Source organism: Carassius carassius, chromosome 32, assembly GCF_963082965.1.
Source record: "Carassius carassius chromosome 32, fCarCar2.1, whole genome shotgun sequence".
NCBI lineage: Eukaryota > Metazoa > Chordata > Actinopteri > Cypriniformes > Cyprinidae > Carassius > Carassius carassius.
In genome coordinates, this window is record NC_081786.1 from 16,070,571 (window position 1) to 16,084,850 (window position 14,280).

Below are 14,280 nucleotides of genomic sequence, written 5' to 3' on the forward strand. Positions count from 1 at the left end.
CTGCCAAGGACACAAACATTTGCAAACCAAACAGAACTTTGCATATTAGTGGGCCTATGCAGGTCTTGGCAATATAATCCTCCATGCTTGTTTTCAAATATTTTTTTACTTTTTATTTTAGCTGGTAAAATAATCACTTTTGGTACTTTGATGCCCAATGTAATTTATTTATTTTTTTGTCCTGAAGCGGAAATCTTTTGAAAAACACCACTAAAGAGAAACTGAAGTCCTATTTCCAACCTTAATGTCAGCTGCCACAGAATAGTGTGAGCCTTGGGTCTTTTTCTGATTTATGTTCAGTACAAGAATCCACTCTTTCTGTTGTAGTTGAGAATTTCCCTTTTCTGTTCTAGCCTACAGCTTCAATGCATGTGTCTTTGGCAGAAAAAAAAAACACTGTACCATTAAAGAGTGAATTCAAACGGGGACAGTCACGAAGCAAAAAAAGCACTGAACTTTGTGACCTGAGAGCATCTGGGGATATGCAGGGTTGATGTAGCTCTCTCTCTCTCTTACATGATATACATTTTCTTAAAGTTTGAGTAATTCTGTAATTTTGCATTGTATAAAGTAGTCGTCCCCCAAATCTGACAAGGACCGTTAGCAACAAAGCTTTTTTGGGGTGTATCTTATTAAGCCCTATTCTACTCATTTCCTCATGCCTGTAAAACCTAAGCTGCCATACAGAGGGGGTGGGCTAATAAATGCAGCTGTCATATCAAACATAATGTGAATACAATTTTTGTGATTACTACTGTACAAATAATTACTGCTTACGCAGATAATTAGTCAATACCTTATTAACATAGCAAAATAAAGCATGTAAAATGCAAATACCTGGGACAGTGCAATTATGTCTTAATTTGTAGTTGGAAGAGATAATAAACAATTACGAATGCAGCATTGATCCAGAGAGAGAGCACACAAACATATTTTTGTTACTGACATTCACAGTGGAACCTGCTTTAACACTTCATACAATCAAATTAAGCAGCAAGATTTGAGATTCTTCTTTCAGTGCTTTTTTTTTGTTTGTTTGTTTTTTTGTTAAAGGGATCAAATCAAATAGGTCAAAGGTCAAGATAAATGCAAATAGTGTGGTTCTAAAAATATATGTCAGTAAATCAAGTCCAAAAATGGTAAAAAGTATGATGGACACCTTGAAGAATTTCCAACAAATCCCTTAAGTACAACTTAAATTGACCCTTAGTGGTAATTCGTTTATAATTATAGCTTTAAACGCATGCGACAAATCCTCCTGCATGTAAACAGAGCTTCTGGAATGTCGAAGGGACACTCCAAATCATGACAAGTTGTCTGTTTCAAGGTGGAGATCTTAGATCTATTTTCCCACAGGGGTTAAATATATTGCTTTTGTCAATAAAGACCGCAGACCGTCCGTATTATCACGTGTGACAGCTGTGACGCGAAATAAAGTGCACGTCATAATGAAAGCTGGTATTTACGTCATCTATTCTAAGTCACCTTTTCGTAAATAGTAACAAAAAATTGTTTAAATAAAGTTTATGTTTAGTGCACTCATGGGTCTTGTCATATCTGTGATAAATTTGTCATAATCTACCGTCTAACTGACCTGAGTAATCATTAGGCTACTGTACATTATGCCAAAACATAGACTACAAAAAATCTTGTTGGCTTGCCAAAGTATACTGATTTTCTATTTAACATGCTCTTTCAGTTTTCCTGTAAGAGACATATAACATAATTACACTGACTGTGAATAAATACTCTGAAAGGTTTTTTCTTTTTCTTTTTTTCTTTTTTTTTTTTGGTTAATCAACAATATTTAGCAGCTGAGCTCATGCTTTAAAAATAAGTAAAAATTTGCCGAAAAGTAATATAAATGCCACTTCACTAATACGTAGAAACAAAGCCGCCTCACAGTGCGTGTGAAAATTTGCAGAGAGAGTAACGTTAACGTTAATGAACCAACTCGATCAAACGCTGGGTTACCTATTCATTTCAGAGAAACATGAAAAACCTTCTTTAGTACTCACTCTTATCAAAAACGGTCTTTATTCGCCAGGACCGGAGACTTCTCGAAGTTTCAAGTTGACTTTTATGCAGTCTCACCTGGTGCAGGTAAGAGAAGTTAAACGCGATGACTTCCGATACACCTGCCAAACCCGTTTACTTAGTCTTAAAGGACCTGTAAAGAAATAAAACCAAATACAAAAGTACTTCAGTTCGCTTGGTAAATAATATTTTCGAAGGAATGCCGTGAAAAAAAGTCGCATGTCACAGTTACAGACCAGTATTTTAAGCTACACAGGATTCAAAGTTATATTTAGCATTTGACAACAATAGGACCCTAGCGCGCTCTCGTGTACACAGACTCACGTGTTAAAACAAACAGACACGCGCAGTTGTGATGACAGGTGATATTTCTCATTTATTGCAATGTTGATTGCGGTCTTTAAATAGACAGTATGCTTATATAAAAGTGTATCATTAGGAGCAATGTGTAATAAAAACCATTCCCGCTGATAAAAACAGCTCAAAGCGGTAAGAGTTTATCTTTCCAGAAAAACTTAATAAGTTTGAGTCAAAATGTTTGTGTGAGTAAACAAAAAGATTTACATGTTTTTTTTTTTTGTTTTATCTGCCAGCAAGGTTTTACATTTTGGTAATTTATCTTTGTCTCTCGGTTACAGATTATCTTGAGTTTGATATTCCTCCTCATGAGGAATCTTCTGCGGTGAGCACAATGTACTGTAAATCTGGACTGGAAGGTTTTTAGAAACGTGTCTCATTTACACTGTTGTTGTTACAATCTATAAACAGAACTCTAAGGCCTGTTGTCCCCTGGGACATTCATATTGTGCCAAAAAAAATTGTCTGTTGTTTGGAGAATTTAGAATGGGTCATGTTGTGCTAAAAAAAATTACCTCTGAAATTCTTGGCTTGATTGGTCATTCTTGCAGTTTGCTTTCTTCACACACACACAAAATATATTTTCACACATTATGTCTGTTTGTTATTTGTCTGTATGATTTTTTTAAACCACTATCCACAAGATCATTTGTAAACATTAATTTTGAACCCATGAAAAGTCAAATTATTTATTCTGTATTGATATTTTAACATTATGCAATGTTTTTTGTGTATACAAGCGGGAAAAAAATTACCATCTGGGTCTAAAATTTACATTTTAGGTTCTCATTATACAACCCGAATTCCGGAAAAGTTGGGACGTTTTTTACATTTTAATAAAATGAAAACTAAAAGACTTTCAAATCACATGAGCCAATATTTTATTCACAATAGAACATAGATAACATGGCAAATGTTTAAACCGAGAAAGTTTACAATTTTATGCACAAAATGAGCTCATTTCAATTTTGATTTCTGCTACAGGTCTCAAAATAGTTGGGACGGTGCATGTTTACCATGGTGTAGCATCTCCTTTTCTTTTCAAAACAGTTTGAAGACGTCTGGGCATTGAGGCTATGAGTTGCTGGAGTTTTGCTGTTGGAATTTGGTCCCATTCTTGCCTTATATAGATTTCCAGCTGCTGAAGAGTTCGTGGTCGTCTTTGACGTATTTTTCGTTTAATGATGCGCCAAATGTTCTCTATAGGTGAAAGATCTGGACTGCAGGCAGGCCAGGTTAGCACCCGGACTCTTCTACGACGAAGCCATGCTGTTGTTATAGCTGCAGTATGTGGTTTTGCATTGTCCTGCTGAAATAAACAAGGCCTTCCCTGAAATAGACGTTGTTTGGAGGGAAGCATATGTTGCTCTAAAACCTTTATATACCTTTCAGCATTCACAGAGCCTTCCAAAACATGCAAGCTGCCCATGCACTTATGCACCCCCATACCATCAGAGATGCTGGCTTTTAAACTGAACGCTGATAACATGCTGGAAGGTCTCCCTCCTCTTTAGCCCGGAGGACACGGCGTCCGTGATTTCCAACAAGAATGTCAAATTTGGACTCGTCTGACCATAAAACACTATTCCACTTTGAAATAGTCCATTTTAAATGAGCCTTGGCCCACAGGACATGACGGCGCTTCTGGACCATGTTCACATATGGCTTCCTTTTTGCATGATAGAGCTTTAGTTGGCATCTGCTGATGGCACGGCGGATTGTGTTTACCGACAGTGGTTTCTGAAAGTATTCCTGGGCCCATTTAGTAATGTCATTGACACAATCATGCCGAGGAGTGATGCAGTGTCGTCTGAGAGCCCGAAGACCACGGGCATCCAATAAAGGTCTCCGGCCTTGTCCCTTACGCACAGAGATTTCTCCAGTTTCTCTGAATCTTTTGATGATGTCATGCACTGTAGATGATGAGATTTGCAAAGCCTTTGCAATTTGACGTTGAGGAACATTGTTTTTAAAGTTTTCCACAATTTTTTTACGCAGTCTTTTACAGATTGGAGAGCCTCTGCCCATCTTTACTTCTGAGAGACTCTGCTTCTCTAAGACAAAGCTTTTATAGCTAATCATGTTACAGACCTGATATCAATTAACTTAATTAATCACTAGATGTTCTCCCAGCTGAATCTTTTCAAAACTGCTTGCTTTTTTAGCCATTTGTTGCCCCCGTGCCAACTTTTTTGAGACCTGTAGCAGGCATAAAATTTTAAATGAGCTAATTAAGTGGATAAAAGTGTAAAATTTCTCAGTTTAAACATTTGCTACGTTATCTATGTTCTATTGTGAATAAAATATTGGCTCATGTGATTTGAAATTCCTTTAGTTTTCATTTTATTAAAATTTAAAAAACGTCCCAACTTTTCCGGAATTCGGGTTGTAAAAATACAGCATAACAATAGAAGATTGTTATGTAGGTGCTTAGGAAAGTTCTTTTAAAATCAAACATGTATTTATGTGTTTAAAAACATTATTAACTCAATTCAAGTTCATTCAACACTTATTCTTATTTCAGTGCAGTTTGCATGGACATGTGCCACTTCAGCTTATCATTTTGTTTAATATCTTCATAAAAACCTTTATATATACATATATATGTGTGTGTGTGTGTATTAATTCCAGTTCAGAATGCATAATTACATACACATACAAATATATATGTGTGAGTGTATATATGTATATATATATATAGAGAGAGAGAGAGAGAGAGAGAGAGAGAGAGAGAGAGGGGACCGTTAAATGATAAATTGAGTACTTAAATTGTACTAATTAAATGTAGTGCAATATTTCAAGTATCTCAAATAATAATTAACTTTAAAGGGGTCATATGATGTTGCTAAAAATAAAATTTTGTTAATGCAATGTGTTTATGCAGTTTAAGGTTCAAAAACACACATTATTTTCCACATACTGTACATTATTTTCCACATACTGTACATTATTGTTTCTCCTCTATGCCCTGCCTTTCTGAAGCGCATTGATACTTACAAAGCTCATCAGTCTGAAAAGTGAGGTGTGCTCTGATTGGCCGGCTATCCAGTGCATTGGGATTTGGCTGAATACCTCAAGCGTGAGACGGAAATGTTACGGCCCTTGACATACGGTGATGCCGTGTCCCAGCACGGTGAGACAAAACCAATAAAACCCATTATAAACGAGGCATTTGTTTCATCCAGTGGGGACATAATTACTGATTATAATAACTTGTACTGTCTTTTTATGCATATCACACTGCGTAAACATAAAAGCATGTCTGCATTTGTGATCGGAGAAACGACAAATGACAAGCACTACTCTACACTGCTCAAAACTCGCATTTGAACCGTCAGTGGCAAATTCTTTAAATATGTAAACGTACTTACAGAGTCAGAAACGCCAGACTGTTCTTGCAAAGTTGATATTGCCCCACTTTATAGAAACAGCGTTTGTGCACAGAAGCATTGTAGGCTACTGGTTTTGGAAACATTTCTTGTCCTCCGTAAAATGCAGTGCACACATACAGTATGAATATTGGTTGTAAATACAACTTAACCACTGATTTCTAGTTGTGTCCTCTTTTGAAATGCAAAAAAAAAAATTTAGCTTTCACAACGAAACACAAAGCATCTCCACAACATGGTGCTGGTGGCAACAGCGAGAATCAAAGTTACGCCTTCTTTCTTTGCGTGAACATTTGTGTTTGAATGAGCCGTTTTAGGATGTCATGGTTGACTCTTATCTTTTATAAACAATATCTCTTTGGATTTGAGACTTTAGTCTTTGCAACTTTATAGATCTTCTTTGCACCAAGAGCTTGTAACACTCCAAAGAGAAAGGAAAAATTGAAATCACATCATATGACCCCTTTAATCAATGTCTTAGAACTGCTTTGGCTAGACCAGCCTAAAATATACGTTTTTTTTATATTTGAGCAGAAGAAACAATATCTATGGCACAGTTTATGTCAGATTTTGTTTAAAATGTTATTTAAAAATAAATTCAAGTAGGTAGGACTTTGTCTTGGATGCCCAAAATATCTGTCCAGAGGCTTTGCAAATATGGCTGCTGTGTGAACAGAATTTATTTGAAATGGACTTAGCTTTAATATCACTTACACTTTATAGATTTTTTTGAAGTTACTATTTACCATTAAATTATGAAAACACAGAGACTATTTTCATTCTATCCTCACACATTATCACTTAGCCATTCATCTGGTGGGCTCTTGGCAGATCTGGTGTGTCATGTGCGCCCTGATCTCAAGTGATCAAACAGTCTTATGTACACAGACAGAGAGGCAGAATTTTAAGACCCTTTGCCTGAGATGACCCGCTATGTTCTGACTTCTAAATGGCAGAGGCATGCCTCTGTTTGGAACCTGAGAGAAAGACGTGCAGCTCACTGCTCCCGTCTGGGCTTTATACAACCACCTCCTTGGCTGTCAGTCATCCACACCCAGCTATGTAAGAAATGTAACGTGTGTCTCATCCTCTGCGTAGTAGACGGCATTCTGGCATTTAACAAACACCTGCATGGCTTCAACATAAACAAAGCCAAGTCTGATGGGTTCAACACTGCTTTCCAAAAATCTGTGATCCTCTCAAGAGTCTGTAACACCACTGTTTGAACTCTGACTCTGCAGAAATCCTAAATTAGAGGATTAAAGACTGCACTTTGGATAGTGGGAAAATTTTCTAACTGCTTTTGACTCTTAAGATCTGAACATGACCAATGACCATAACCAATGGAAGAGATTCTCAGGTCCTATAATGTGATGCTTGAGGGTCTTATAATGTGAAAATCATCTAGGATAGACATAATTTTTTTCAATAATTTCCAGAGTTATTCATAACTATTTTTGGAAAGAATACTTTTACTCAGCAAGGATGCATAATATTTATCAACTGACAGTGAAGACTTTTACGATGTTACAAACTATTTCTATTTCAAATAAATGCTGGTCTTTGAAATTTTGTATTCATTAAAGAATACTGAAAAAAATCTGATTCCACAAAAATATAAAGCAGCACAACTGGTTTCAGCATTTATAATAATAACAAATCTACATTTTTCAATTCACACAATTATGGCTAAAATAATTACATGTTAAATCAAAATTAAATGTTTAAAACTGACATGCATTAAGTGATTGATTGGCATTTTTGTTTAGTCCTGTAACATGTAATATAACTGTAACATGATCATTTGAATCAGACACAATAAGGCTGAAAAAGTGCTTAATGTAACTTTTCATACAGATTTCTCCAAAGACATTCAGCTGAAGCTTTGAAGGTTTGTCTTTAACACAGCATGTTTTGCCAATCAGTTTGGTGGAGTTAATGGCAGTATTGTTTATAAAGAAAAGGATGTGCATATATCTTTTCTCAAATTTTATCTGAATCTTATCTGATTTATTAATTTTATCTGATGCTATAGACACTTGAGGCGCTTTCATTGGCAGATACATTGTTACTTTGACCAATCTCAGATCATGTGCTCAACAAAGGTCCAGTAATCAGCTTATGGAGTTCTTTGAATGCTTAATGTCACCTTTCCGGGAACCTTTTCCAGCATATTACCAACTGAAGTGGGAAAGGGGAATGAGCATTAAGCCTATATGGCATTTTGTGGGACACCTATCCAGACAACTTTCCAGACAATGGTTTTGGCTTCTGTTAGAGCTGTCTCGCAGAAATTGTCCTTCAACTTTGTAAATTACAAAGCACAAAATCTCTTTCTAAAGACATAAGCCAAAATTCATAGAATGCATTTATTTGGGAAAAATCATAAATTTTAGCCCAATTTAACGATTTCAATATGAAGATGAAGATTTTCACATCCCATATGGCAAAACATCAAAAACATATAAATATATTTAACATCCATATTAGCAATATATTTTTTACCATATTTTGCATATATTTCATACATGATATTTTTGTGATATGGAACAAGTTTCTTGATGAATATCTCGACTTCTAGACTAGATTATAAAGCAAACACATATTGCAGTGCTGCTGCTCAGTTGTCACATTCATTGTATGCGGTTAAGGCTGACGTGGAAGTATGAGTCACCAAATTTTGAACGGTTCATTTATAATCATCAGGTCAGATTTGGCCAGTTTTGTTCCTGATCCTTGGTTTTAAATCACTGCTCTCCGGCCATCCGTGTCACTTTACATTGCCATCAGTGGCTGTTTAAAACCATATGGCTGTGACAAATTCCAAATCCTTATAACCTGTGTGCATTGAATTTCTACATTATTAAGTTACAGATATTCCAAAGTCTTAATATTCTGCTCTTGATGGTCAGTAAAGTCCTAATGGTAAATGTACCATTTGTTGCTTTGTACTCTTACTCTTACTTGGCCGCAGCCCAAAATTATAGTCAGACCAGCTAAACCACAGTGTTGGCATCAGGTAACTAGTGGGAGTTCCTAAGAAAGCAAGAAAGAGATACACATGCATTACATCAGCAGACCGATATAATTGCTTGCAATATGGCTGAACGTAACAACAGAACGTTTATGCTGTAAACTTGGATGCTACACTGGTGCTTTTGGCAAAACAAGAATTCTCTTCATCTATTGATATGTAGTGATTCTGCTAGATTTTTTTTAGAAAGGTAGCGCATTTCATAAACTTTTCTGAAATTAATCTGAAATTAATTCGCTTACTTGAGCACAAGTGTCACTAGCATGTCTAGACAAATCAAGTAGAAGAACTCTGTAATAGTAAACTAGAGATAATAGAGGGTTTTACCATGGTTCACTAATAGACAGCATACTTATGACATGCATTAACTTCTAAGTCAAATTGATGGGCATAGACCTATATAGACTAATAAATGTACTGTAAATACATATGGACTGGCTGATTTGAACACAGTAAGTTAGATTGGATTCTAACTAGCTGTAATGATGAAATTATATACTTCCTCTGCTTAATGGACACAAATAGAATTTGCCGACAAACACAAAAAAATCCTTAACAATTTGAAATGTTTTCTTTTTTGCTTTTTATCCTGAGTAGAATGCCAATGCAAACATTATTTTAGAAGACTGTCACTTAAATGTGCTTTTATGACATCAGCTAAGAGCAGAGTACTGCTTTCCCACACCCTTAAATGGGTCTCATACCTCTCAAAGATGGATTTACAGCCAAAATGGAGTGGGAAACTATGAAAAGCAGCAATAGATTATAGCATTTATTAGAAATAAATAACTTAAAATTTAACACTCTTTAAACATTATATAACAAACATGTTTATTTAAAGATCATATGTGTTATATATATATATATATATATATATATATATATATATATATATATATATATATATATATATATATATATATATATACTGTATATATTTACAATATTTACAAACTGAACTCTAACTTAGATGTTTATTTGACAATAGCAATATTATAGCTTGAATGTATAAATACATAATATGAGACATTCAATATTAGCAAAATGCAATTAATTTCTTTCACAGAATAAACTGCAACCAGCGTTAATCACTGCCAAGTCATGTCTTGTAAAGACAAAAAAAGGCAAGAAAAAATCACGCATTTCATAATTCAATCAAAGGATTTAGCTCTGGCTTTGAGGAATGTAACTTTGAGGTTGTCAGGAATATTGGACCAAAGGCTGCGTTCAGCCAGTAAACACCTTTGAACATCTCCAAAACAACATCTAAATTCTTCTTCAATCAAAAACTACTGGACACACAACCTGTGAAGGCAAATTTAACTTCGAATATATGCAGTTGAATGTGACACCCAGAGTTTATTATTTGGCAGCAGGACTTTTTTGTGTTTGTTTTTCCCATAAAACATTGTCTTCTTCATTTTCACCATGACCATTGCCAGTAAACTTGGTTCTAACATCAGTTTTGTCAACTCACAAGATTCACAAGCTGTATGTGAGAAGAAAAGGTCAAAAGAGGAGTTCTATTTCATTGCAAAAAAAAAAAAAAGCTATGTTCACATGATAAATATGATTGTCCAGAATTCATTTCGTTTCCCTGTTTTTCTCCAAGGCACTTTTCTTGGTTCTCTTTAATTCTTCAGGTCTTTTGAAATCTGTAAAATGAAAATAATTGATTGACATGAACAAAAATTAATTCAACATAATAAACCTTAATAAAACCCTTTGGGATGCTGGTAAAATGTCTAAAATGTCTAGAAATTCATGCTGGAGAACTGATTTATGCAAAAATAAAAGGGGACATTAGAAAGTTCTGATGTTATTTATTTATTTAAGAAAAATAAGTATTATTATTATCCACCTAGATATCTCCTTATGTCTTTATTTTAACATTTCTATTTGGAAAATACTGCCAATTGTTATTATTTTAGTATACAAAGCCATTATAAATGCAAGTTATAGCTATAATTAGTTTTTACTAGGCAGAGGACGAAAAGATCTCAAATAAACCTTGTGATTATATAGTTTCTGCTCCTCAAATGCACAATAGTGTGGGTACAAAACACCACAGAAGAGCAAATTGTGCAACACAGATGGTGAAAGGACTGAAGGTTTAATGTTACATTGAGAACTAAAGCAGTGTCATTAAGAAAAGGGCCATTGTCCATAAGTGTGGCTCTTAACTTCAAATGGTTAACATGCCATTTACAGTCAATTGAGAATGTAATCCCAGATTATATTCATGTACTTTCTTTGACAGATGTACGGGTGCCACCTGTTTTTGCTTTTCTTATATTTTTGTTTAATTAGAGGAACTAACTTAACTATTTAACCTCTGCACTAGAAGCTCCACCAAAACAGCCTTTTAGCTAAAATGTGCAAACCCTTTCATTCCAATCAGGTGAAGTAAAAACTAATCTGGGTACTCTGTAATATTAGAAAGGTCATAAAACAGGTTGAATATTTCTTACGTAGAGTTACGTTTAATACTACTGTACATAGATTAGACACCGTGTGTAACCAGAAACTGTCTATCAAGTTCTTTTTTTTTAGAATGTAGTAGCATGAACAGTGGGATGATTGTGTCCTTAAAAAAAACAAACAGACATTTGATCACTTATTGTGTATTCTGGGCAAATATTTCCATAACAAACATTTTAGCAGCAATATATCACACAGCGGAAACAAGTTGACTATTAAATCAATCAATGTATACATTATGTTAACTATTCACCTGACATCTATCCCTCTGAGCACCGCTGGCTCCCTGCTAGCCTTGTAAGAAGCCGGGCACATCTTTTATAATCTAGAAAGAAAGAAAAACAAGAGTTAAACAGATTTAAAACATGGCACCATACAGAAAATTATAATCAAAATAGTGTAAAAACATCCAAATAAAAAATGTGCATGCATAATTATTTACCTGAATATATGGCAAAACAGTTCAGATTAATTATTCAAGTTAAATATTTCTCACACTCCCATCGTTTATAAAGTCATGCTAATGGAATTCAATGAGGTGGCACTTACAGGCTGGTATTGTGCAGTCCCTGGTATTATTATACAGTTTATAAAAGTGTTTGCTGCATTTGGGGCTAAAATAAAGCGGCCCTGCAAACACAGAAAAAGACAGGTTTTAAGTTGCTTTCAATTTGCAAACATAATGAAGAACGGGAATAGAGAGGCTGACACTTGCTCACCTGTTAAATGTTTTAAAATCTTCTCCTTCTGTGGAATATCTCTCGGAAAGACCTCTGTTAAAAATAGAGAAATTCCTCAGCTTGTAAATTGTTGTACAAAAAATGTATTATTCATATATTGGTCACAAGATATTTAATGCCACCCAACAGATCAAACAACCACTATTGTATTTCAAGTATTCAAGCAGTTCTCCTTATCTCATTTTGTCAGTGATTGAATGTGGTGATGCTTACCAAGAATGCGTTCATGCTGATATGACTTTGTAACTTTATTAACGCCGTTTGTTTCTGCCGAGTGCTCGGCGATCTCGGGGGGATGCTGTGTGTTTCCCTCACTGTGATGCTCCTGTGCTAGTCTCCCTCTGTCTCTTAGGAGGTCCAGCAGACTGGTGTCGTCCCTGTCTCTCGGTCTGCAGTAGCCAGTGGTGAGGATCATCAAAAGGAGCCCTATGAAGACAGGTGTGCGCACTGCACTCATGCTGAAAGGTGGGCAACGAGAGCCCCTCTGCTCTGCGTCCAGTCGTATAGCCCTGCAAACACAACAAGATCAGTTCAGTGCCCAGTGCCAATATTTGATTAACCGATTCATGTAAATGTGCTTAAAATACCACATTAATATGTAGTTGAAATATAATTACTAGGGATATTTAAAGATTTGAGGATGAAATGTGTATGAATGTACACGTCTTTTAAGTTTGACAATTTTAAACATTTTAAAAATACAAAATATTGTGGATCTTTCAGTTAATACATTGTAAAAAAAAAAAAAATAATAATAATAATAATAAAAGAAAAAATCCAAGTCATAAAGTAAACAGATTACTGGAGTAGTTTAAAAACGACTTCTTCTTTTTTTACATCCAAAATTCACGTTTGATTCAAAGAGTTACTTGCTGCTACTTTGTAATTAATTGTAAAATTTAGCAATTTCAGAGTAAAGAAGGTCAAGAAAGCTGCATGTATAATTCTAAAATAATTAACAAAAAGTTGTTTAAAAACGTTTTAGATGACGTAGAGCAACTTCCAACAGGTATTTTTGTCAACTACATACATACAAATGCTGAATGTTTGTTGTTTGTTTAATAATATTCTGGTAATACACATATTATGCATTGATATATTCTCTCTCTTAATATTAAGTTGTAACGTGCAATAAATAAATTTTCGATTAACTTAAAAACAAGTAAATGTAGCTTCAGGCACTGTCCGATACCTCTAAGCAATCACAGTATAACAGATCCACGCAAGAATCCCGAGTTTTCTCCCCTTTTACGCTCTTGCGCAAATACGCTTTGTAAACAAGTGTCTGTTTGAAAAAGTAACGAATTACCTGTTTCTCTTCAATGCAGATGTAGTTTACACTTGTTTGACAGCCTTCCCGCGTGTTTAAAGATTAATAATGTTAACGCAAAACACATCAAATAGACTCCGCTGGCGTCGCTTCTCCAAAGGTACTTCCACAGGCTCTAGCGCACCATGACACGAGCAGAGCGAGTCCCTTTTATATGTTTAAAGACAGCCGTGGTCATCTGTTGATCGTGTTGACTCGAAGTGGGTGGAAATTGACGAAAGTCCACAGCTTTTTATTTATTTATTTCCCCCTCCAGTGCGTAAAGTTGCTTCAGATCATCCGGCATGGGTTCCTCACTTTTTATTGTCAGTTGCAGAGGTAAGGAGCTGTCCCATGTGGATTACCCCGGCATGTCTTTAATTAGAAACGCGTTAAGAGCACTCCTTAAAAAATGCATTTTAATTCTGTTGGATCACCGTCTAGTAACGCGCATCTTCCGGTGGTCCAATTTGGCACGAGTGGAAAGATTCTCACCAGAAGTGTCTCTGTCCCAATGCCTCTTTGTATCTTCTTATGAAATACGTACGCGCGGTGCTTCTGTGCTCCTTTATCTTTAAAGTTTCCCCAAAGAGGATGCTGCAGTTTTGTATTTCAGCGCAAAATACCAGCAGAAAGCATCATGGTTAGAGCTGGAGTGGGAAGGCAGAATCTCCTGGAGACTTCTCCACAGCAGCGTTTATGAGAAGACTGAGGCCTTCTCCAATATTGGTTTCGTTCTCAATCTCGACATTATACCACTCCCTTTGAGTATAGAAAAAAATCGCTCATATTTCATTCCCCTCCTCTCTGGCTCGCAAACGGTTTAAATCAGGGTTGCACACCATTCTGCTGCGCGCTTCCATGCCCATAGCTGATGATAATCAGGATTATATACCTTGGGAAACTATTATTAATCATGTTGCATGGATTTCT

At 35.5% G+C, this 14,280-nt stretch overlaps 1 protein-coding gene across 1 annotated transcript; it reads right to left on the bottom strand.

Moving 5' to 3' along the window:
• Positions 1–9,772: 9,772 nt before the first annotated feature.
• Positions 9,773–14,071, bottom strand: alkal2b (ALK and LTK ligand 2b). Its single transcript, XM_059521063.1, is given in 7 exon segments — positions 9,773–10,475; positions 11,553–11,623; positions 11,848–11,928; positions 12,018–12,071; positions 12,252–12,547; positions 13,348–13,369; positions 13,372–14,071. Coding segments are annotated over 6 exon segments (582 nt in total). The 5' UTR covers positions 13,436–14,071; the 3' UTR covers positions 9,773–10,475; positions 11,553–11,558.
• Between the last annotated feature and the right edge of the window lie 209 nt (positions 14,072–14,280).